General features: G+C 35.5%; 1 protein-coding gene across 3 annotated transcripts; it reads left to right on the top strand.

Annotated features, from left to right (window-relative positions):
- Positions 1–4701: 4701 nt before the first annotated feature.
- On the top strand, positions 4702–8137 carry LOC131036694 (uncharacterized). Of its 3 annotated transcripts, XM_057968654.2 has the most exons (7): positions 4702–5209; positions 5579–5729; positions 5930–6322; positions 6440–6679; positions 6814–7245; positions 7679–7732; positions 7815–8137. In XM_057968654.2, the coding sequence occupies exons 1-7, from the start codon at positions 4800–4802 to the stop codon at positions 7956–7958; spliced, it is 1824 nt and encodes a 607-aa protein (XP_057824637.2). In that variant the 5' UTR covers positions 4702–4799; the 3' UTR covers positions 7959–8137. The 3 variants fall into 3 exon arrangements, with proteins under 3 accessions (XP_057824637.2, XP_057824636.2, XP_057824635.2); XM_057968653.2 differs by having other exon boundaries at positions 5579–5723; positions 5930–6679; XM_057968652.2 differs by having other exon boundaries at positions 5930–6679.
- Positions 8138–27791: the final 19654 nt, after the last annotated feature.

The raw sequence follows: 27791 nt of genomic DNA, 5'->3' as shown, positions 1-27791 counted from the left end.
TCCCCATTGGTAGTAGGCACTAACACTTTAGAAAGGCTGTGAATGGACAAATCAATCGTAGATCTATTCTTAGAAACATGAGACTTATTCATAACAGGTTTTGACGCATTAGACCCCTTCTTCTTGACCAAAAACCTTGACTTAGAATCATCATCCTCTGTTTGCCAGTCATCCTGTTTGGCAAAGCGACTACCAGAGTCCTCTTCCTTGGAGGTCGTCTCCTCATTAGATGGGATGAGGGAGATTTTGGAGGGGAAAGGGAAGGATTTACAATATTCATAAATTAAAAGCAACAAACCCTCATGGAGCACTGGTTTTTTCTTAAGATCTTTTCTATGATCCTTGATACTTGAATTAACCAAGGACAACAAATAGAAGGGAAAATGAATTTTCACTTTATGTCTAAAATGATTTAGCAACATAAAGTGATGACCAAAAACCCTAGTGTAATGACCATCCATAGAAAAGTATCGCATGAGTACCTTGAGTACAACCCACCACAAAGACTTGATTTTACCAATTTTATAACCACTCTTGGATGCTTTAACTAGGTTCTTCCTCTCCTTCTCCTCTTTGGGGAATTTATTGATAGCCGCCTTTGAGAATTTCCTGTCCCTAAACACCTTGGCCCCTTCAGTCGAAAACCCAGTGATTGCGCAATGAATTGTTCATCAATGTTAAAAGTTCGCCCAAAGAGATAAATCCTCCTATCTTTCCATCCCTTAGCAAATTTTGTAGTAGTTTTGGGGTCAAAACGATGGAGCTTCTCAAGGTAGGGGGTAACACCTCTTCACTTCAAAATTATCCAAATTGATGCGTTGTTCTTGAACTCCTCATAGTTTATGGGTTCAATCCTTTTTCTTTCTCCCCCCATCTTCAAATAGTTTCCAGATTTTGCAGTCCAGGCGTGGAGAACCAGAACTAAGGTAAACCTAAATAATGCAACAAGAACCCCAAAAGCATGGGAAGGGTAATGGAAATCAAGTCTAGAAAATTTTCTTACATTCACCCAACTCCATGTAATAAAAAATATTAATACCAAAATTTATAGCCACATCATTGAATAATAGGAATTTGGAAACTTCGCACATGAGTCAGTATTCATATCTCATCAAGGAATCAAGGCCCTCTAGCACACGATCATTAAAGTGCCAAATCACCAAGTTATTCGCATGAACTCCCTCATTGGCAAATAAATCCACCACTCTATTGGTTTGACGGAAGGTATGAGAAATATTTAAACATTTTCAAAAGAATTCAAAATGTCTAAAGATTTAACCTACTTTTCAATGGTCCATGAAGATTTTTGAATTCCCTTAAGGCATTGCATAATATTGTTAAAGTCTCTTTCTAACCACACCATCTTGCAATTGAGAAGTTTGACAATGCTTAAACCATGGTAGGTAGCAATGACTTCAACAAGGTGGTTCGTTTGACATCCTAAGGGGAGTGGCACTGCTAAAAGGAATCTACCATTATCATGTCTAATCACTCCCCCTCACTAACCATTACCAATTTCAAAGAGACCTTGCAAAGACATAATTATGAATTTTGTATTTGGATTATCTATGGCACACATACATGATTCCATATTTATAGTAATTGACATTTTTTATAGACGATACATTTAATTCCATATAAAAAGAACAATGTGTGTGTGTCTATACATGTATAAACATATATGCGTATGTGTATGTGTATGTGTATGTGTATGTGTATGTGTATGTGTATGTGTATGTGTATGTGTATGTGTATGTGTATGTGTATGTGTGTGTGTGTGTATATATATATATATATATATATATATATATATATGCATATGTATTTGCATAAATATATATGTATGCATGTATTTGTATATATATGTATGTATGTATGTATGTATGTATGTATTTATGCATGTACATATGTACATATATACATATATATGTATGCATGCATATATATATATATATGCATGCACATATGTATATATATATATATATATACATATATATGTACGCATGTACATACATATGTATATATACATATATGTATGTATGTATATATGTACGTATATATACATACACATATATATGTATATACAAATATGCATATATATGTGTGTGTATATATGTATACATATAGACATATGCATACATACATACATACATACATACACACATACATATATATGTGTGTGTGTGTGTGTGTATGTATGTATATGTGTGTGTATACATATAAATATGTACATATATGTATACATGTACACACACACACTTACACACACACACATACACATACACATACACATACACATACACATACACATACACATAGATATGTATATATATGTATATACATACATATACATACATATATAAATACACACACACACACACATATACATACATACATACATATATACATATATACATATATATACATATGTACATATATATACATATGTACATATATACATATATATACATATATACATACATATACATATACATATACATATATATATGTGTGTGTATATATGTGTGTGTCTATATGTGTGCATGTATGTATGTATGTACACACATGTACACACACATAAACACACACACACACACACATACATACATACATACATACATACATACATACATACATATGAAATAGTAAGGTCGTATTAGTTACCGAGTAATTTAATTTTAGACATTTACATTTGAAATTGCATATTTTAGGTACATATTATGAAAGAAGATGAAGGGAATTTAAAATTTATTTCAGCATTTCATCCATTGATTGGTGGAAAAACTATGGTTATAAATAAGAGTTTAGGTATTTGTTAAGGTGTTTTATTAAAGAAAAATAAATTAGGATATACTTTTATTATGTCCAAAGTTTGCATATAATAATTAAGTAATACTCAATATAGGGAAAACACTATTTAAAGTTGTGTATGGGCATACTCTAAAAAATGTGTTAGAAAAGAGACATCAATAGGAAAAAATGATAGATGTGATGAGAAAAAAAAAGGCATAAGGAATTTGATATTGGAGATGAAATAATAGTGTAACTTACCGAAAAAAAGATTCACATTTGGAACATAAAATAAGCAAGATGAAATTTGGCCCTTGCAAAATTGTTAAAAGATTTATAATTTAGGAATTGCATATGAGGTAGCCTTTCCAAAAGATTTAGACATATCATAAGTATTAAATGCTATAGACTTGTATCAATATCATTAGGAGAATTAAGGGATAATAGTTTAGAAGAATAATGAGAGATTTAGATATTGTAGTAGCCAATATAAGATAATAGAAGGATAATAGGTTGGAAGAAGCACTAGAAACACACTCAATGAGGGGTATTTGGTGAAACTAAAATAAAGAATTGAAGAAGATTCAAGTTAGATTTCTAAGGTTGAGGTAGATCATATTGATTTCCCTATGGCCACTAGAAAGTGGGGGACTCTTTTTTCAAATTCTTTAGGTGTCTAATGTAGAAGCATCCTAGGGTGTAAGAGCAATCTTGTAGTATCAGTCAATAATATTTTCTTTTAGTTTGTTTTTTTGTTTGTAAGTTTATAGTTATATTCTAGGCATGAGTTAGTCACTAAAGATCCTACTACATTTCGTTGTATTTGCACATTTTATCTTATGATTAAAAACATATATTCTGCATTGATCATGCAACATTCCATTCTATTTTTCACATATTTGATTATTGCAAACTCATAATTTAATCTTTTGATTTACTATTAGACATAACAGGTAGATGTCCAATTTCATTTTTCATAGCTTATAATAACTTTTAAAAGGTTGCACCAATATTAGAGCACTTTACAAGGTACATTGGACCTAAGAGAGTGTGTATTATGAATCATATTGAGTTAATCAATTCACCGTCACAACACATTTTATACACATCAAGTTTTGCGCCACCTTACAACTGGCTGAGACCATTCCTAAGGCTAAGAATTGCTATATAATTATTACTCATAATTATTTCAAAGCAATTCAAATTGATGGTTAGAAAAGTTGCCGAGTTTTAGATTCAAATGGCTGAAGTCTAGTATGTTCGATGCACATCATGACAGTCCATGCGTAACCAAGAATAAATAAATATCAAATTGATGTTTTGTTATTTCATTTAAATTTCATTATGTATTATTTCATTTAAATTTCATTATGTATTATTTCATTTCATTAAATAATTTAACAATTCTTTATTAGATCTTCCATCCATAACTACATAAAAATGATGCTAAATATCCATACATTTAATTTTCATATTTATTAAATATTTAATTTAAATACAATTTTTATGATCAATTTTATCTCATACATTTTTTTAATCAACCTAAGATTTCCTCGCATTTCATCAAAGCTACTAGTCTCATGAATTTTGCTGCTAGTCCCATGAATTTTGTCTTCTATACTATGTGCATAATAAAAACAAGTAAAAATAATTTATTTCCCTTAAAAACTATTTTTTAATATAAATTAAACTTAGATGTTTGACAAGTGACAGATAACATCTCTAAACTGGTGGGGCAATTTCTAGCCCCCTTTTTTGACTGGCTCAAATTTGCAGGCCTAAAATATAAGGGCTCCTATTTTTGAAACAAAGATTCCAAATAATCCCACTACACAAAAATTTTTCTTAAAAACTTTTCTTAAATCACCTCTTCCTGATAAATAGAACTTAAGCCCCCTTCATAGAAACCCCTCCCTTAGTACCTCAACGGCCGGCCCTGCTTTGAAGAATTCAAAACTTTGCGTAAGAATCAAACCTTATAATACGTATATCCGCAGTGGTGAGCAGATATGGAGATGGAAGTGCAAGAAGTGGACTCCATGATACCACTGGCTATGCAGTGGTTTCAACACACAAATGATCTCAATTCTACTCTGCAGGCCATTGCAGTAACAGATTCCGACACTTTCGTCCTCAAAGTGGACGTAATGGAGCTCTTGGAATGGAACCCCCTGTTGGCCAAAGCAATCATGAATGATCCTGATGTTATCGCATTCAAGCTCTGGAATTTCATTTTTAAATCAACAATGGACGATTCTTCTTACACTCTTGGAAAGCGTATGTGGCTGAGATTCGATTCTGTCCCGCTTCCACCTGTTTCTGCTGACAAGTTGTGGAAGACCGGAGCAGCCAGAGGTCCAAACAAAACCCTTGTGCATGTATACGGAGTTGTTTATGCCGCCACCACCGTCCAAAGAATATATCCTGAAAATTATTCAGAATCTCTTGATTATGATTAAATATTTCTAGATTCTTATTTTCAAGGTTCATGAACGCGAAATTCATTTGCTTTAAAGAATCGTCTATTTATTTGAGCTTTAAATTGCATTTATTCAAACAATTTCGAAGGAAATTAGGCTTGGTAAAGGATGACATGTTTTGAGAGCCACAAATTTTTTGCATGGATGAAGAGAGGAAAATTTGATCTAAAAAGCTTTCAACTTGTCTGTATTAACGGATCTTCTTAAGGTCTTATAGCTGTTGCGACAGATTTTGCAAATTATTGCGTCTTAAAATTGTAAATGCTTGTGGACTTGAGCTCAAGTTGTCCTTGACATAGTGAGTTCACTGCATACATGAGACGTGCTCGATGCAAAGGATGTGATTATGTCAAAGATTTTGCCTTTAACGAAAAATTGTCGTTCGGACGGATTTGCTGTTCGTATGGCCAATTCGAAGAGGATAAATCCGCTTCAATTTACATATCCTCTCAGGTAGGGGTAAGGGTGAAATCGGATCTGCTGATTATTATAGGGTTTATAACTCATGTACAGCAGCAAGTTTGATTGCTCATTTTGCCGTACCATTTTCTGGATTTAAAATACTACGGGATTCTTTGTGCATTTTATGTAGTACTAACTAAAAATAATGTAAAAAAAAATGTTGAAGCTAGGTGAATAAGCTCCATTTTTGTTTACAGGAAGTACTGTTAGGGCCTGTACCGACTCTCTCCAGTGAAGCTTTGCCATTCCCGCAACTGATCTTAATTGTTTTGCAAGACGATTTGGCCGGCCAAGTGCAAATCGGCGACTCCATGGCAGTTATCGGCCACGCATTTGCAGAAATCAAAGAATCTCAACCTTGTGAGAGAAAGTGCCTAAGCCGGCTCAAGGTGACTGCAAACAACATAATTCGTCCCTTCAATTACAAATCTTTAACCTTGACAAGCCAAATTATTGACCTCTGGCCCGATATACTCTTTCTGAACGAGCTCGGTAACATTTCATTGAATGCTCTGTGCAATTTTCTGTCTGCAAATGGAGCTCAAACAAGGCTAAATGCATACTCCCTTGTTGCTCTGCTAATAAGCCTGGTAGGAAGTGAAAATGTAGCAAATTTTCACAATAATAATAATAATGATGAGAGGAAGCGAATTCATATAATGTTAACTAGCAGAGGCCCCTGCGAGACTTTGTTCCGTCAATTGCAGGCAGTAGCTGTTCTGTATGGAGCGAGGAGTGTCCGCCATAGCCCTTGCAACGAAAACCTTGAGTCAAAATTGACGAATTCGTGTTCCGGCGGTACTCAAATTTTGCAGTCAGGTAGCTTATCTCTCAGTAATGACGGTATATTTCTCGTGGATTTCTTCAGCTGTTCAATCTCAAGATCAGATGCTAGATTTTTCTGCCAAGCAATGGAGAAGCCTAGTATCCAAATAAAGGATTCTCAAGTAAATATTTTTCGACTGTCCTAATTAGCACATAGAAACAGCGCCTACTGTATATTTTTCCTCTACTATCACAGTGCGATTTGCTACTTTGATATGTAGGGGCACTAATTTATTTAATTATTTTGTCGTGTCAGGATCTGTGCATTCCTTGCAGGTCAACAGTATGGGGATCATATGCAATTTTCAAGGACGAGACCTCCTTAATTCCTTTAGACTTTCCAAAGGTGGCTCGCAAAGGTCCTACTATCGATCCCGAACTGATCAATAAGTTTGAAATTATTCTTTCCTCTGAAGAAGAAGAGGATTTTCCTCGTAAATATGACATGATCGTTCAATCCGGACGGTCAACCCAGTCTATAGAATTGCAAAAGCATTTACATTCGGCTTCAAATATCAAATCAACGAAGATCTCAGCCGGTGCGCATGGCCTAATTCGAACCTACTACCTTGCGCTTCGAAAGGCGAAATCATTCATAATACAGTCTGACGATGTGTTTTCTCTACAAAGCCTTCTACGTGTCGCTTCAGCTTGCGCAAGATTATGCTTGCGTGATGAAATTTTGGAGGTAAAATCGTACTATTTTCCTCGAATAGCAATTAAGCTTCAAATCGTGATGCTTCCTCAGAATTCAATTATATGAATTGCAGATTATCTTATTAGTATAATAATTATGATCGAAACAGTCTACGAATTCACGTACTTACCATTAAGAGTGTAGATTAGAGTCTCTGGTCAGATGTAATGTTGAGGAACTTAATCGTTATTATTATATAAGAAAACAGGAGAGTTACATCAATCTTACAAGAAAGGGTAACCGTTTAACTAACTCTGGCAAATCCATTCAGATGCAGAATGCAGTTGTAGTCATCTTTAAATTCAAATTGTTAAGCAATTAGAGCTTGGAAACTGTAAATATAGAGTAAATTCTCTCTTCAGTTAGAACATTTACAGGAATTGAACAGAATTGTTTCACTGCAATCGTTTGTTCACTATTTCAGATTCCTGACGCAACTCTGGCAATCCTTCTGTGCGAGAAAACTTATACAGCCAAGGTATAATGATCTTTATGTACCTTTCTTATCAGTAAATACATTATGATTTTAGCCCTCCATTTCATTTTCATTTTTATTGCAGTATGGATCGGCCGTCATGGATCAATATTCAAGCAGGCAATTGTGTGATTACGACAGGAATTTGGATATGGAAATCAAAGACTTCCATCATTATCTTACGCGGAATCTTCTGTCTATACAACCTTCGTCTCTTTCATCTCTATAGTGTTGTCCGGTGGGAGTGGTCCCTCTAGTAGTGGTATTAGCTAGTTATTTTTAATCCCGAGATGTCCTTTAGGGTTGAAAGACATCATAGAATACAATAATGTTCTTCGCGTTGTAGTTAATGGCCCAAGAATCCTACAGATTTAAATAAAATGAAAAATAAAGAGGATTTTTCCAACAGTGCAGAAATTATGATAGTGCTGTCTGTTAGCTATGGAAATCTACAATCTTTTGCGGGTTGATTCCAAGTAGTTCAAGATTTATCTCTTATAATGCATAACTAATCTTTCAGGCATAATTTTGATTTTAGTGAATATAAATTTGTGTTATAGTTTATGATCTCTATTGTTTGCTGTTTGCTTGTGCATTAAAGATAGGTAATATTTGAAAATATTTTATAGAAATTGAATTTGTGAGGGTTGAGCTTTTCATAGCCAACCTCCTTGTTAGACTAGTTTTATGGGTTAAGAAAAATGTTGGCATATAATAAACAAGTGACTGCACTACTCCAAATCCACTTACCATTATTAAGTATGAGTTGGAAGTGGGGTGATACTCATATGATCAGAGCTAGTGGAATGGGGGAGTGTTTGAAAGACTAAGTACTCTCTTCATTAGGAAGGAGTGTTCTAAAGGTGTCAACAATGTTTGTATATGGGAGAGTTGTAGTGTTGACTGATTACTCTCTTTGTGAGAAAGAAGTGTTTGGTGATAGATGGTAGTATTGATTCATGGTGTATTGGTGGCAATATGGAGATATATTATAGTAAACCTCTAAAGAGGTGTTTTAATGATAGTCCTTGTATAATTCATGCGTTGTTTTAATAGATCATGTTGAGTTCCTATTAATGAAGAAAACATTCAATTGGTGACTGTCTGTCTCAATCAACTCTTGGAGAAAGGCTAACTCTTTCTATTTCTGTTGCAAGATGAAAGCTTGCTTTTGGACTTGCTCTTGGTCCATTTCTTTTAGGTTCAATTGAATTATTTTGAGCTCTTTAAGACGAGTTCTATTTAATATTCTCTAGTCTTGGGATACATTAGCCTAATAGTAAGAGAGTGATGGGTATGTCACATTTTAGTATGTTAGTTTAAGATTATTATTTTTACTTGTACTTGACTCTTTTATTTATTTGTTGCCTTATATTGTTTGCAAGGTTATGTGAATTGAGTTGACATTTATTTATTTTTAAACAAAAAAACCACAGCTATAATATATTAGATATATAAAAATAAAAGATTACAAAGAGTAAGGAATATTCTATGTTCTTCCATACAACCACCAAACATATACCCCTACACCTACTAAATCATCCTCAATGTGAAAGATGAGACATATCTATCATCTGGTAACGACTCAAAATATCCTTTTTCAGGATGCACAACTTAACATCATAACAACACAAAATTTTAACCCCAGAAATTCACTGTCGCATCCCACCCGGCAAACTTAACATCTTCGTACACAAAAAAGAACTGGGACACCACATTTGAACAGCCACCATCTGTTAATTCAAAAGGATGCAATGGGCCATGTAGACTTGCTCGACAACTTCAGATTATTCCAACCCTTGAACAAAAAATTGGCACCATCTGTTATAATAAAATGATCAAAAAGAATAGCTGACCAAAGAAACCAATCCCCGACTCCTGAGATGAGGCAATATTAGCCGATTGAGGGAATGAAAGTGGGTTCCCATATTGCATGAAATTTAGCCACTGCTGCAGAAAACATGGGGGCCCCTATTTTGGTCATATATACGCACCTCTAGTGAAGTGCCTCTACATGTCTTCACTGTGAACCTTTGTGCCTGAGAGAATTTCGCATCGGCATTCCAGCTTGATCATTCACTGTGGGTCAAACAAGGTCTTCACCGGTTTCTTTGGAGTTATGCTTTCTACAATCCTCTTTCTAAGTCTTGGCGATCTCACATCTCACATCGAATTGATATTTCTATTGGCATAAGCTGTGCCGTCTACAATTCCCTTTATGAGTCACGGCGAACTCATATGTCTCATAGAAATCCCTTTTCGCTAAGACTTGGCCACTGTCTCAACGAAATCGGTGAGATCGATGAGACAATGAGACTTCGGTTGGCTCCCTTATCGGTCTTGCTGACATCTGTAGTCACACCAAAAAGCTTTAATTCGATGAGACATGTTAACTGTCTCATCGAAATCTCTTTGCTTGTCGCCAAGACCACTTGCAAGTCTTACCGTTATGACCTTATCGGCATGACATTGCACATCGGCTACCTCCTTATTAGGTCTTAGCGAACTCTTATGTCATACAGATAATAGCTTTTGCCAAGACTTACGCAAAGTCTCACCGAAATCGGAGAGATTGGTGAAACAATAAGACTTCGGCTGACACCTTGATTAGTCTTCCCGACTTTGGATGTCTTACTGAAATGATGTCTTGATAGGCATAACACTGCAGCTGGGCGCATTTTGGGACATTTTCAACAATTTTCCTGCTTAAAAATGCATTAATTAAGTTTACAACTTCAATCTTATCTCATAATTATCCTTCCCGGTGGAACTAAGATTTGAAAAGAAAGAGGCCGGTCTTGCCAACTTGTAATGCTTGTGTCACCTCTTTTTCCCTGCGAGGAATAATTGACTGCGCCCCCCTTCCATGTGGAAACTAATCCTACAACAAATGCAACAATTAGATAAAATAGGTGTGAGAGGGTTACACCCCCCCATCTTCCTTTATTTGCATTTTCAGTTCCAAGTCATCGAGAACTTCATTTGATGACATAGTTCTACCATCCTCATTTGAATCATATCCCCTGTTAGCCAGCAAATAAGCTAAACGATTTGCTTCCCTGTAATAGTGTCCAATACTATACGTCTCTAAAAGTGCTAAAGCCTCTCTAACTTCTTGGAGAATATAATCTATATACCAATTTGAAGCTTGAAATTTCAAAGCCCCCTTCAATCTCTATTTTTTTTCGCTTTTTCTGATATGGCTAAGTTGATACCAAAAAGGAGTGCTCTCATTTCTGCCATGTTGTTAGTACCATTTGGAATCCTAGCAAACCTTTCCGCCAATACTTGACCTTTAGAATTTTCAATGACACTCCCAATTCTAGAAACACATGGATTGCCCCTGACAGCCCCATCAAAATTCAACTTAAGATAATTGTTTTGAGGAGGTGTCCATTTAATTTCCTTCCTATTAACCCCTTTGAATGCATTCACCAGTAAGCTTCCTTTAAAAGGAAGTTTCAAGTACTGCCACTCCTTCGTTAAAGCACTATCCCATGAAGTATAAAGAGTATCCAACTTTTTATATTTGGTTGTATATGCATTAACATATTTTGAGACTGCCAATTGTATCTTAATAACAATGTCCTACACTTTATTGTATTCTTTTCTAAAAATGTGTTTGTTCCTCTCCCACCAGAGGTTCCAAATGAGAATAGTAGGAGCTACTTCCCAAATAACTGCTTAAAACGAATCTTTAAATAGCCTCGACCATGAATTAAACACCTCAGACAATGTTGCTTGTAAAAGAGAAACCCACCTAAGTTTGCTAATCAACCAATTCCAACACTCTTGTGCCATTATACACCCTAACAATAAGTGATCAATCATTTTAGGAGCTTGGTTACACAACACACAATGGAATGGTTGAGCAATCCTTAATAGTGATGTAATCTATCACTAGTTAAGATTCTTCCTTTTAAGGCTAGCCATGCAAATGAGCTTGCCTTTTGTAAGCCACAACCCTTCCAACAGAATGTAAACTTTTTGAATGATTGCCCACTACCCTGAGAGGACAATTCTCTAAACCCCTCTTTGACTAAATAGGATCATGAATTAGAAGGAAGCCATACTATCTTATCTCTTGTGGCTTTGTAATAGATTAGACTCAACATAAGTTGAGCAACTAACAAATATTTCTGTTGCAAGGGAGCCTAAACATTGTCTAGATCCTTCCAATTTTCCTTCTAAAGGTCATTAATCCTTGTAGTGTAAAAATAACTACTTACTGTAGTACCTCAAAGGGCCCGCAAAACTGGCTTTATAGCCTCCAAGATCAGATTTCTATCCAGGGGGGTAACTATTCCAAGAATCCTCCCAAAATCTTATAGATCTCCCATCGTGAACCATCCGTGATAAATTTGGAAGTAGAATCTCCCTACACTTTAGTAGAAAGTTCCACATCTTTGAGCCTTTTGGGGGATCTAACACTGTAAATATTCTTTTAGGTTCCTCTGAGTCAAGATACTTGCCCCTAACTATTAATGAACAAACTAAGGAGGCATCCAAATACAATTTCCAAACAAGCTTAGCACCTAGAGAAATATTTCTATCCTCAAAATTTGGTATGCCCGCTCCCCCACAAATTTTAGGAAAACATACTTTCTCCCAAGCCAGAAGATGAATTTTATTTTTTGGATCTCTACTGCCTTTCCATAGAAATTTCTTTAGGAGAGATTCCAATTCTTCTCTAATCATAGTGGGCATTGGAAGAACTGACATAATGTATTTTGGAATGAAAGCCAACATAGATTTTATCAACAAAATTCTCCCACCTAATGATAACCAATTGTTTTTCCATGAGGCTATCCAGTTTTTAATTGATGAAACTATGAAATCCCAATAACATCCTTTGTTAACACCTGAGAACATAGGAATTCCAAGATACTTACAAGGTAGAGTCACTTGCTTAAACCCAATGGTGGATAGTAACTTTCTTGAAAGCACTGATGAGCAATGAAATAGAAACACTTTTGATTTAATTTCACTCACCTTTTGGGCTGAGACTGCACTATATATTAGACATTGGTTGATATGTTGTCATTGATGCCAACATATTCTTCCATGTATTCCAGTGTTGCAGTTTGGTTGGATGAGTTGGTTTTGTAGACAAGCTAATATGGTCTAATGGGTTTTGAGATTCTTATCTCTAGTTGATTAAGTAGAAGTTTTAGAGGTCTGCATATTGATGTGATCAAGTTATGAGATCCGGTATTGAGGATGTTGTTCAGTTGTTCGTGTTATTCGGTATTCTGGTTTGTGCTTCATTTTGCTCCAGAATTATAATATCTTTAGTTGTGGATGTATGGGATGTATTGTGGACATTGATGTGTGTCCTCGGTTCGATTAGTTCATGATTTGAAAATCCACAAGTGAATGTTTCAGGTTGACAATCAGTTATGCTGGTGTTCTTGAGCTCTGATAGAGACATGATGATGATTCTAGTAATCTGAGTTATTGTGATTGTTGTGGTGCAATTAACGTTGCTTGTGAATATCTCTAGATCATGTTCTATGCATATTGGTGGTTCACATTGATTATTGTGCGTGTTATTGAAGATTTTCTTTGTTCGGTGAGTTCTTCGTGTTATACAACATTCTTGGTGGTTATAGCGTGTTGCGGATGATTGAGGTGTAATAGCTGGAGGTGTTGCATATTTGCGGTATTGATTTGGGTCCAAACTATGTCTAAGGCGACATCGTTTTGGTCCGCATGTATTGTTGTAGCGTGTGAGGTTATTATTTTGTAATTTGTATTAAGGGTTTGGTTGACCTTGAAATAGAGGTTGATAACTTGTATAAATGAATGCAATAATCATTGAAAGATATCACGCTATGTGCGAATATTGTATCAATCATTCAGTAACTGGAGAGTTGTGCGAGGAAGTGTGTTTTAGAGAAGATTTGATAGTGAGCTTAACATGAATTGTACCCGGGCATATGGAGATGCTATTTTCATAGTTCAAGTAATCCGGATTGTTGTTCGAATGCTTTTGTCAGTAAATGAGACTTCTTGTAAGGATGTGTTCCTTACCTAAAGGTTGTAACCTTTCGAGGTTTCTTATTTGAGTAGTGAGCTCTAAGCAGTGTGCCTGAATGCATGTGCATTCTCCATTATAATATTTACATTTACTCCTAACAAGGTATTATCTAATTGTGGGTAGGTTCCCACCATGGTTTTTCCCTTAATCTGGTTTTCCATGTCAAAAATCTTGGTGTTATGTGTGATATTGATGTGATGTTGTTTCATGCTTTAACTGTTAATTATCAGATCTGATTTGTGGTTTAAGTTGTAGTAAGTATTTGTGCAAACTGATTCACCCCCCCTCTTAGTTTGCTGCATTGTTGCCAACAATTGGTATCAGAGCTAGATCCTCCGAAAGAAGCTTGACTGCTTGAGAAGATCCAGGATGACAACCTTTTCTTTCAAGAAGGATAGTCCGAGATTTGATGGAACAAACTACACTCTCTAGAAAAACCAGATGCAATGTCATTTGAGATGCATTGGAGAAGAGTACTTGAAGATTACTAAGAATGTATATAATGTTACTCAGAATGGTCCTACTACTCTGGATGAGATAAATGAAGCAAAATTCAATATTAGAGCTAAGGAAGCATTGTTGAGTGCCTTGTCAGATTCTAAAATGACTAATGCGATGGACTTAGAGACTTCTCATGAGATTTGGATAAAATTGGAGACCTTGTATGAAGGTGATAGTCATGTGAAGATTGCTAAGTTGCAGAGCTTGAAGGGTAAATATGAGAACTTGAAGATGAGTGAAGATGAGAACATTACTTCTTTTATGTAGAAAGTGAATGAGCTTGTGTGTGGAATCAGATGTGCTAGTGGAATATTAGAAGAATCTGAGATTGTTGCTAAAGTATTGAGATCCTTACCTTCTGCTTACAAACATAAATTTGCTGCTATTGATGAGATCCAAACTATGACAAATGTGACAAGAGACATGCTGATTAGTAAAATTGCTACTTTTTAGCTAAGTGATTTTGGAGACTCTCTTCCTAAGACTCAATCCGTTAGCAACAACCAAGAAGGAAGTCTGAGAGGGGGGGTGAACCAATCTTCACTGGAATATCAAACTTAATCAAAAAACACAAATATGATAAACTGCAGTAACAACAAAGATACACAAATTGAGAGCACAACACACAACACCAAGATTTTGACATGGAAAACCTAGTTGAAGGAAAAACCACGGTGGGAACCTACCCATAGTAAGATGATACTCTGCAGTAGTATGTGAAAATATTACAATGGGGAATGCACATGCATTCAGGAACACTACCTAGATCTCACTGCTCAAAGGATAATGGCCCTGAAGGCTACAACCCTCAGGGAAGTCTCATTGACTTACAATAAGATTTAGACTACAATTCGGAAGAAATGAATTGAAAGAACAACATCTCCAAAGGCTTGATTATAGTTCTGATTAAGCATAGATGTCTACTTTGCAACACCAATCTCTCCTCAACCTCAACATCAAAGGATAAAAATCTTGTTCAGACATAAACCTCTCTCTGATAATGCAGACACAAGATCGACACCTAAATTACATGAACATATCACCTATATATACAATTCATCAACCTTGACAACAAGGTCGGCTAAACCCTCAACCCTCAATTACAAAATTACAGCACATGATACAAAGATTGACCATCAGACCAATATAATGGTGTAAACAACATAACATGGACCTAAATAAAATTCCCAAACACTCAACTCCATCGAAAATCACGCCAAGATCAACCGCAAGATGCTATACCACCAGGAAAACCGCATAACATGAAAATCATCACCGCTTCATGGAAACCACCAAAAAATCACACAATGATCAATGTGGATCACAAAAACAATTAGGACACAACTAGGAAATACCAACAAGCACGTTAGAATCATCAGAAATAGATGCACCAACACCACTTATTAAATCTTTATCGATCAACATCTGAAAGCTCAAGAATATAATCAATCAACAACTGTTGCGAAGAAAGATAAATTATAGAGCACCAAATCATGATCCATATGAAATGAAGATACACAATACCATCCCAAGCAATATCCCAAAAACTTAGCACAAGATCTGATCACACCGAAATATACTGAAGGAAATACTAAACTTTGCAAAACATTGATCGACAAAACAACACTGCAAACCGGATCATAAGATCTTCCCAATCTGCAATCACCAGAGAAATACACAAGAGTATGTTGACATCAATGACAACAAGATATCCTAGCAGCATCAATGACCAACAATATCCAACAATCTCCCCCTTTGGCATTGATGGCAACATATGAATGTGAAAAATAATCAATGCAAAGAAAGAAGATATCTCCAACAAACTTCCCCTAAGATTAGGACATATAAAGCAGTTTTTCACATGATCTATCTCCCCTTTTGACAACAATACCAAATATCTCAAAATAAAAAACCAAAATTACTCTCCCCTTAGAATATGAAACATGAATCTCTCTCCCTAAAACACAAAATACTCTAGCAAGGGAGAAACACCAACTCACCAATCTAGATAAAAGGATAAGACTATGAAGTCCACCAGATTGATGCAACTTAATGCATCTAGTTCTCACCAGGACGGGTGGATACCCCTAACTTGTCTCTCAAATAGATAAATGTATCTACAGGCAAAGGCTTAGTGAAAATATCAGTTGTGTGTTCCTTTATAGATACATACTCAAGCTTCACCTTCTCTTCACCGACTTGCTCTCTCAAGTAATGATATTTGATTGACACATGCTTACTCTTTGAATGTTGCACCAAATTATTTGACATGTTAATAGCATTGGAACCATCATAGTATATAACAGTAGGCTCATCATAAATAAATCTGATATCCTTCAACATTTGCTTCATCTAGACTACCTGATTGCAATTAATAGCAACAACAATGTATTAGCTTCAACAATGGATAAGGACACTGAATCTTGTTTCTTACTAGCCCATGAAACCAATTTCTTACCCAAAAAGAATGCTCCACCGGTAGTGCTCTTCTAGTCATCAACATCACCAACTCAATCTGCATCAATGTACGCACATAGCATGAAATCATCATTCCTTGCATACCATAAACCATAATCCATAGTTCCCTTTAGGTATCTAAATATCCTCTTCACAACAGTGACATGAATCTCTTTCAGATCAACTTGATATCTAGCAGCCATGCACACAACATGCATAATGTCTAGCCCAATCTGAGTAAGATATAGCAGTTCGCCAACCATAGATTTGTACAAACTCTGATTAGGTTTTGGAGATTCATCATTCTTAGAAAATTTACAACCAGTCACCATAGGAGTTCCAACCGGTTTGGAGTCATCTAACCCAAACTTCTTCAATAGTTCCTTCACATACTTAGTTTGAGACATGAATATACCTTTTTCAGTCTGTGAAATCTGCAAACCTAGGAAAATTTTCATCTCACCTATCATAGACATCTCAATTCTTTGTGCATATCATAGGCAAACTTCATGCTCAAGTCATCATCACCTCCAAAGATAATATCATCAACAAAGACTTCAACAATCAGGATATTATCATTTTCTATCTTAAAGTACAGATTACTATCAGTAACACCTTTACTAAATCCCAATTTCAACAAATATTTATCTAGTCTAGCATACCAGGCTCTAAGGGCTTGCTTTAGTACATAAAGATATTTCTTCACTCTACATACCATGTCTTCGTCATCTGATAATGAAAATTCATCAGGTTGCTCAATGTAGACTTCTTCCTCAAGATCACTTTTCAAAAAGGAAGATTTGACATCCATCTAATATACCTTGAAAGCTTTATACGTAGCATAAGAAAGCAACATTCCAACAACTTAAAGTTTGGCCACATGAGAAAAAATTTCCTCATATTCTATTGCTTATTTCCGAGAATATCTTTTGCAAACCAATCTAGCTTTATTTCTGACAACTTCACCAACTTCATTCAATTTGTTCCTGAATACCCATTTAGTACCAATAACATTCTTATCCTTAGGTCTAGGCATAAGTTCCCAAGTATTAATCTTTTCAATTTGATCTGGTTCTTCTTCCATAGCTCTCATCCAATTTTCATCTTTACAAGCTTCAACAACATCTTTAGGTTCAACTTTTGAAATTAAGCGTACTTCTTCAGCAACTAACCTTCTTCTAGTCATTACACCTTTATTTTTATCACCAATAATCTGATTTTTCAGAATGATTCAATCTTACATACCTTAGAGTCTTCTGATTGTTCTGATTTTTTAGGTTCCTGCACCTCTTCACCACCAACAACAACATCTGGATTAACTAACGCTACCAGATCATTCTGCTTAGGCTCTTCAATCTAAATAGGAGCTAAAACAATATGATATCCATCATCATAACCACATGCTTTGATCTCTTTTCCAAGGTTCTCATCCACCTTCACATTTGCACTCTCCACTATCTTTCTGAGTCTCTTGTTGTAGCACCGGTAGGCTTTTCTCTTTGTTGAATATCCCAAGAAAATTCCTTCATCACTTCTAGCATCAAACTTTGCTATATCTTCATCTCTCTTGATTTAACATTTGCTACCAAATACTCTGAAATATCTCATGGTAGGAACATGACCAAACCATATCTCATAAGGGGTCTTATCGGTATCACCTTTGATGTGAACTTTGTTGAATGTGTAAACAATAGTACTAATATCTTCTCTCCAGTAGATCTTTGGAACATTCCCTTCAATTAGTATAGTCCTTGTAGCATCCAAGACAGTTCTATTCTTTCTTTCAACAACTCCATTCTACTGAGGGGTTCTAGGGGCAGATAATTGTCTTCTAATCCCATGCCTCTCACAAAATGAATTGAACTCACCATAACATAATTCTCCACCTCTATCAGATCTCAAACACTTCACCTTCAATCCAGACTCAGTCTCAACCTTTGCTTTAAATATCTTGAATTTGTCCAACGCTTCCGATTTCTCCTTCAAAAAGACAACCCACATTATCCTGGAATAATAATCAATTAGCAGCATAAAATATCTATCACCCTGCACACTTCTAACATTTTTAGGTCCACATTGGTTAGCATGCACAATATCTAGCAATCCATTTGATGTATACTATTTTCTCTTGAAAGAAATCCTTGTTTGCTTGCCCAATTGGCATTCCTTATATACCAGATTAGCAGGCTTAACAATCTTAGGCAAATCTCTAACAACTTGTGTAGAATAGATCAAACAACTTTTCTCACCAGCATTCAAATGAAAAATATCACCTTTAGTCTTAGTTCTAGATGCAATTTCTATACCAGAGGCATTTAAGATCTTGCATTTTCCATCCTTGAATTGTAGATCATAACCTTTATCAACCATCTATCCAACACTCAAAAGATTATGCTTCAAACCTTCAACATACAAGACATCATCAGTGGTATGCTTACCATCAAAAGAAATAGAACCTCTCCCATGGATTACACATGCTTTGTCATCTCCAAATCTAACTATTCCACCATCATACCTTTCCATACTCACAAATTTTCTTTTATCATCGATCATATGATGTGAACAACCACTGTCAATTACCCATTCATCTTTCTCTCCAACCTTAGTAGCTAAGGATTTCTCCTCAATAGTAAAACTAGTGGAATCAATAGGTATAGGTCCATCTTCCTTAATGGCAAGGAATACAACTTCATCTCCTTCTGATTCTTCATTTGTAATACCTTCATTAGCAACATAATAACAGTTCTTTTGATTCGTATACTCCTGGTTAGGCTTATAAGACTTGTCATACTTCTCATGCTTTTCATATCTATCATTCCTATCATTCTTATCAAACTTATCATGCTTGTCATACTTAGCCATTCTCTCCGGGCATCTAGAAGCAAAATGTCCTATCTTATTACAAGAGAAACATTTCAAAGGCAAATTTCCATCATACTTACCGGCTCCTTTAGGCAATCTCTGGGCAATCAGTGCTTCAAGTTCATCCAGCTCTCTTTGTTGATCTTCCATCTCTCTTCTTTCTCTTTCATATCTATATATTTTGCATTCATCAGGATCATATTTTTTCTTACCGGATACAGATGTAGATGCTCTGAATGCAGTTTCAGACTTTCCATGCGATTCTCCAAACTCACTTAGCTCAAATGTAGTAATCTTTCCAACTAGCATATCTCTTGTCATTGTGGTCACATCTGGATCTCATCAATAGCAACAACCTTATGTTTATAAGCAGGAGGCAAAGATCTCAACACCTTAGAAACAATTTCATCTTCTTCAATAGTTCTATCGACATATTTGATACCTAGGACAAGATCATTCACCTTAGCCATGAAAGAGTGTATGTTCTCATCATCTCCCATCTTCAACATCTCATATTTTCATTTTAAACTCTGCAACTTAGCAACCTTCTCCTGTTTATCATCTTCATACATAATCTCAAGCTTTACCCAAATCTCATGTGTGGTCTAAAGTCTCATTACAATTATCATCTCAGAATCAGTCAGGGCACTAAGCAGTGCTTCCTTCACTCTAATGTTATGTTCAGCTTCCTTGATCTCATCAAGAGTAGTTGGTCCATTCAGAGAAACAATATAGGCATTCTTTGTAATATTCCAGTAATCTTCTCCAAGTCATTTCAAGTGCACTTCCATCCAGTCCTTCCATATAGCATAGTTACTCCCATAAAATCTTGGATTGTCCTTCTTAAAGATAACACCTTGAGCTTCCATACTAGATCTCCTTAAGCGATTAAGCTTCTACCAAAGGATCTAGCTCCGATACCAATTGTTAGCATCAACCAAGAAGGATGATTGAGAGTTAGGGGGGTTGAATCAGTCTTCACTGAAATATCAAACTTTATCACAAAACACAAATCTGGTAAACTGTAGTAATAACAAAGATAAGAAAATTGAGAGAACAACACACAACACCAAGATTTTGACGTGGAAAACCCGGTTAAGGGAAAAACCATGGTGGGAGCCTATCCACAGTAAGATGATACTCTGCAGTAGTATGTGAAAATATTACAATGGGGAATGCACATGCATTCATGTACACTTCCTAGAGCTCACTACTCAAAAGATAATGGTCTGGAAGGTTACAACCCTCAGGGAAGTCTCACTGACTAACAATAAGATTTGGACTACAATCTGGCTGAAATGAAATGAAAGAATAACATCTCCAAATGCTTGATTACAGTTCTGGTTAAGCACAGATGTCTGCTCTACAACACTAATCTCTCGTCAACCTCAACACAAAAGGATAAATCTTTTGTTCGCACATAAACCTCTCTTTGATAATGCAGACACAAGATTGACACCTAAATTACATGAACATATCACTTATATATACAATTCATCAACCTTGACAACAAGGTTGGTTAAACCCTCAACCCTCAATTACAAAATTACATCACACAATACAAAGATTGACTACTGGACCAATATAATGCTTTACACAACATAACATGGACCTAAATCAAATTCCCAAACACTCAACTCCATCGAAAATCATGCCAAGATCAACCGCAACACACTATACCACCAGGAAAACCACATAACACAAAAATCATCACCGGTTCATGGAAACCACCAAAAACTTGCACAATGATCATTGAGGATCACCGAAACAAATAGGACACAACTAGGAAACACCAACAAGAACATTAGAATCATTAGAAAAAACTGCACCAACACCACTTATCAAATCTTCATCAATCAACATCTGAAAGCTCAAGAAGACAACCAATCAACAACTGTTACGGAGAAATATAACTTGTGGAGAACCAAATCACAATCCATATGAAATGAAGATACACAAGACTATCCCAAGCAATATCCCAAAAACTCAGCACAATATCTGATCACATCGGAATATACCAGAGGAAATACCGAACTCTGCAAAACAGTGATCAACAAAACAACACTACAAACCAGATCATAAGATCTTCCCATTCTACAATCACTAGAGCAATACACATGAGTATGTTGACATCAATGACAACAAAATATCCTATCAGCAACAATGAACAACAATATCCAACATAATCTGCATTCAAAGCTACTATTTTTGAGAAGCAGAGATATGATCTGGGAGAAAGTTCTACAAGAGTATCTAGATATGAGAAAGAGAGCTTGAGGAGATTGAAGAGCTTATTGCCAAAAGATTGCCTAAAGGTGCTGGTAAGTATGAAGGAAAGTTACCTCTTAAATTCTTTTCATGTAATAAGATAGGACATTTTGCATCAAGGTGTCTGGAAAGAGATAGAAATCCTAAAAAGTCATTTAAGCCATATAAGCCCAAATATCAGAAGAAGTGTTATTATGCTATTGATGAAGGTGTGATAGACGATGAGTTGGATAAGGGGAATTCAGGAGATGAATTTGTGTTCATTGGTATCAAGGAAGATGATCCTATAACTATAGATTCTACAAGTTGCATTAATGAGGAAAAAGATTTGGCTTCTAAAGTTGAGGAGAAAGATGAATGGGTAATTGACAGTGGTTTCTCTCATCATATAACATGTGATAAGAGTAAATTTGTAAATTTGGAATTGTATGATTATGGTATAATAAGATTTTGTGATAACAAAGCTTATGCAATCCATGGTAGAGGTTCTATTTCTCTTGATGGTAAGCAAAATACTGATGATGTGTTGTATGTTGAAGGTTTAAAGCATAATCTTTTGAGTGTTGGTCAGATGGTTGATAAGGGATATAACTTGCAATTCAAGAATACAAATGTGAGATCTTGAGTAGCTCTTGAACTGAGATTGCATCAGGTACAAAGACTAAAGGTAATATCTTTCACTTGAATGCTGGTGGTAAAATTTATTTGATTGCTCAGATTGATGAAAGTTGGTTATGGAATAGAAGAATGTGTCATGTAAATTTTGATTGCATGGTTAAAATAAGTTCTACTCAAGCAGTGAGAGATCTACCAAAGCTAATAAATCCTTCTAATCTGGTATGTAAGCAATGCCAATTAGGGAAGTAGATAAGAGTTATGTATAAGAGCAAATAGTATAATTATAATGGATTGTTGGATCTTGTGCATATTGATATGTATGATCCTTCTAGAGTGAGAAGCTTTCAGGGTGACATGTATTTCATGTTGCTGATTGATGATTACTCAAGAATGATGTGGGTTACCTTCTTAAGGGAGAAGTATGAATCATTGGTGAAGTTCAAAAATTTCAAAGTTGTAGTGTCATAAAATTGCGACCCTAGCAATTTTTGACTGCATTAGGGTCCTCACACACGCGAGATCTAATCCTCTAGCCTGATCAAAGATCAAAGACTACTCAACCCTCAGAATCAACTTCTTTATTGGCCTCTGCACCACCCTGTCTGCATTCTTCCCTAGAGAAAGGGGTAGGAAAGGGGCATGGCGCCCCTGTCCCTACCCTATTTTGGGGCAGGACCCTTCTTAGGGTTGCATTGTAGGTTATGCAGTGAGCGAGAAAACTCCCCCGATGTCGGCCTATGATGAAAATAAAATTTAGCAACATATATTTAAGGGGCATTTGTCCTCTCATTTACATAAGTTCAATAAGTTGGATGAGTAAGAAGTTTACATGAGATCAAGCACCCAAGAGCATTCCTTTCCAGCATTGAGCATTCTCAAGTCTCCCTTCAAGGCTAGGTGTTGCATTCAAGTCAAGGATTCAACCATTGAAGAGGAGATTGATTCCAACATTCAATTCCACACAAGCATTTCTATCAACATTGCTACCACAACCTCCCTTGAGATGATTTACAATTCAGTTTTTCATTTACATCTACTTGCAAGTACTTTCTTTCATTACTTGGTTAATTTAAAAACTGGGGTTTGACCTAAAGGAAAACCCCCAATCCCAACCCATTTTCCTCTCTTTTTGTGTGTAGGTTGCAGGTGCCCAACTGTACTTTTGGATTCGGGATCCATTTGCAGAGGTGGAAAAATCCTTTTCATTTTGTGGATTTTTCGGAGGACTGTGTACATTCCCGCGATGATCTAGGAAATTTTCCTCAAATTCGTAGGGCTACTTCATCTTGACATATTACTACTAGATCCAGGTGCACAACTTCATCCCATACTCTGATCTCAAGTTATAATCAATTCTTTGTCACTTTTGCACTACATAGTTCAATCAATTCCTTTCCATTTCAAATAGGAAGAGGGGATTAGCTTATCATTCCCATTTCACTCATAATTCTATCTCCATCTTTGGAGGTTGAATCTAGTGAATTCGCCTCTCCTCTTCCAATGTAACTAGGTGAAAAGTGTTTGAAGGGAAATCCGTAGTGAAACTCCCATCTCTCCTTAGAGGGAAAGGGTAGTTTTCCTCTTGATCTCTCATTCACATTTCACCACATTACATTTTGGTTAACCCGACGTCTTGCATGCTTTCCTTTGAACCAAATTACATATTTTTCATTTGCAAGTTTAAATTTTCTGCAAACTTAGTGGTTAAATCATTAAAAACCCTAGTTTTTAAAATTAAAATTGAACTTGTGATTAGTAAAAATTGTTTGTGGTTGTCTTAGATCTGAAAATTGTCTTGTTTATCAAATTCAATTTCCTCATTGTGTTGTTCAATTTGCAAAACAAATTTACAAAATTAAGAGGTTACTTGTCAAAACCCTAATTTTCAAAAATTATCTTGAACTTGTGCAAAAAATTTAATTTTCAGATTTCTGATTGTTCTCAAACTTGTCTTCATTCTTACAATTCAAATTTTCAATTTCCCCCCTTTTTCCCAAAATTCAAATTTTAAAATTAAGTGGTTAGGTCATAAAACCCTAATTTTCAAAATTAATTGGGTTTTGTGCAAATTTCATTCACATTTAGATTTCTAAACATTTTCCAAGGTGTCCCTATCCATTAGGTTTGACCTTTTTCAAAATTGTAATTCAATTCCTCTTTTTCTTCAAAATCCTTATAAGGTCCCATTTTTAAATTTGAACCTTTATTTCGCCCATCTCGAGGTTGTAAAATTTGTCAATTTTTTGAGTTTAGCTTTGAAATCATTGTAATATTCATCCCTGAAAATTTTGAAAAAAGTTGGTCAGGCCATGTACGTTCCCGCCACAGTCCTCGACTTTTTTTTAAAAATTTCGAGAGACTGTTATGACTGTATTTAATAGCCTAAATCCAGAAGATTAGCTGATTTTGTCAATTTTTGATCCCTCTAGAATCAGAAATACCTCCAAAATTCAACATTTTAAATTTCAAGAAAATTTTAAAAATTAAGAGATTAATTATAGTTTGCCCTGATTTTAAAATTAAGTGGTATTCCCTTGGCCATAATTTTAAAATTCCAATTTCCTTTCATTTTTGAAAATTGTGTCATCCTCTTCCCCCAACAAAGTTCAAATTGTGTAATCATTATTTTCTTAAATTTTGTATTAAACAATTTTGTAAGCTTTGCTCCAAAATTCAAATTCAAATTTTCCCTCTAGTGCATGAGTTTTACCACTATTAGTCCTACCTATCCTAACCCCATTAGACAAAACATTAGAATTAAGGCTTCCCAAGGTTTAATTACCGAGGAGATGGAGCCTAATTTAGGTGACTTCTTTAATGAGGATCATACTAATTCTTCCCATCCTAATCATGTCCCTATTCACCCCATTGATGAATCCCATGATGAAGAAGAAGCTTTAACTAGGTTCTCTATAGATCAAATTCCAACTTTGGACAATCAATTTTATTATTTTCAACAATGGATGTCCCAAGAATACCCTACTAGTGAAGCTCTTCCATTAATTCAAGGCCTTAAGCACATGATTCAGAGTGATAAGAATGAAATTGATATATTGCGTTGCATTGCACATATTGTTGATTCTAATGTCATGCCTATCAAGAGTTATGCCGAAACCCTAGGTTATTCACAACCTTCAACACAAGTCAATCCTTCTATTCCTTTGACTACTCTTATGACTAGTATTCCTACTTTTACCTCCAATATCATGGCTACTTCAACTCAAAGTGTCATTCCTAAAAACATTGGTCATGGGGGAAATCCCTCTTCTTCATTTAATCCTCCATCTTTACCTATGTCTTCCATAAGTATTCCTATAATCCCTCAACCAATCAGTGTGACACAAGGGGGCAATTCCTTCAACAACTTTATTCCTCCTTTGAGTGTCCCTTTTCCTACCCAATCATCACCTATGCCTACTTATCATAATGTCCCACTCAGACCATGCCATCTTTCAATAACATCACACCACCTTTTCAATCAACTATGTCTAACATCAATTCTTCTACCGAAATGACAATTAACAATCTTGCTCAAACTGTCTCTTCCTTACAATAACAAATTGCTTCTATGAGTCAATCCAAGTTTAGTGTGCCCACCTTTGATGTTGTGAGCCCACTTTCTCTTGATATTGTTAAAGCCGTGTGCCCTAAACATGTTGAGATCCCCCAATTGGAACTCTATAATGGAAAAGGTGATCCTTTTACGCATGTCAAAAGATTTCAAACCTTATGTACTGATTTTGCTTATGATCAAATATTGCTTACAAAATTGTTTACAAGAACACTAAGAGATAAGGCTTTACAATGCTATTGCTCTTTGCCTTCTTATTCTATCACTTCCTTTCAACAATTGGCAAATGCTTTCATCCAACAATTTCAAAACAACATTGGTCCTAAAATCACTTTGACTAATTTATTGCATTGTAAACAAGGTGTTAAGGAAAAACTGACTAATTTCATTGGTAGATATAAGCATTTGTGTGCTCAAATTTCTTTTCATGTACCTAATAATGATATTCAAAGAATTTTCATTTATAATTTACAAAAAGATATTAGGGAAAAGCTTCTTTTGTCCAAGTTTACTTCCTTTCCGCAGTTGTGAGCAACACTCCACAATTATCAACTGGCTATGAGTCAAATGGAGCAATACACTCCTATGGCTCCAAGTGATAAGGGGGAGAGTGTTCAACAACCGTTTTCGAAGTTCAAACCAACAAAAATCTTCATCAAGTTCAATGATACAATCAAGAACTACAATGTGAATGCTACAACAAGTGTGCCTTCTATTTCTAAAATTTTCCAAAGAGAAAGACAATTTACTTTCTTGAATGAATCTTTATATAGTATTATGTCTCAGTTGTTGCATAAAAATGTTATCAAACTTCCTCCTATAACACAAATCGATCCTTCTAAAATTGCATCCCCTTATATTGATAATAATTCCTTTTGTCAATTTCATCATCAACCTAGTCATGACACTGAGAAATGTTTCGCATTGAAGAATAAGATTCAAGATTTGATTGATAATAATACTATATCTATGATAGGTGTGAATGATAAAGGGAATAAATTAGTATCTCCTCCTAATCAAAATCTTAAGATTTTCACTGATCCCTTGCCTTCTCATACTTGTAACGTTATTGAGATTGTGCCTAATTCTTTCTCTTTTGAAGAATTCACCTCTATGGCTCCAAACTTGGTTAGTATGGTAGAAACACAAGATATTCCTAAGGATCCTTGTATTACATTTAACCCTAGCGAGACCATTAGAGCACCCGATGGCCCTTTATACATAGTTGTGAAGGTTAAAGATATCCCTTGCCGTGGTGCCTTGATTGATCCCTCTTGCATGGTTAATATCATAACTGAAGAGTATCTTTTCACTTTACGATTGCATAAACCAATATATGATACTTCTAATGTGGTTGTTAAATTATTTGATGGCTTCTCTTTTCCTACCATTGGTTCTATCACCCTTCCTGTTGAAGTTCATACTAAATCCATGGATGCTGACTTTTTATCATACCCTCTTCTCAGCAATTCCGTGTGAAGTTGGGCTACCCTTGGCTATCTTCCATGAAGGCTATTGCTTCTCCAATCCACAAGTGTCTGAAATTTTGTCACAATGGAGAAATCATAACCGTGAACCATAGCTTATTTCGTCCATCCTAAAGAAACCTTGGTGTTCCTATTGATTTCTTTTGGCCTAAACAATTTCAATCTCTTCCATCAAGGAGTGATGCTCTTTTTCAATCTTATAAAAAATGGAAGAACGATATGATCTTATCCTTGAGTCAACCTAGATCTCCAACACTT

The sequence above is a fragment of the Cryptomeria japonica genome, chromosome 10 (genome assembly GCF_030272615.1).
Source record: "Cryptomeria japonica chromosome 10, Sugi_1.0, whole genome shotgun sequence".
Lineage (NCBI taxonomy): Eukaryota > Viridiplantae > Streptophyta > Pinopsida > Cupressales > Cupressaceae > Cryptomeria > Cryptomeria japonica.
This window is presented reverse-complemented; position numbering and strand designations above follow the sequence as displayed.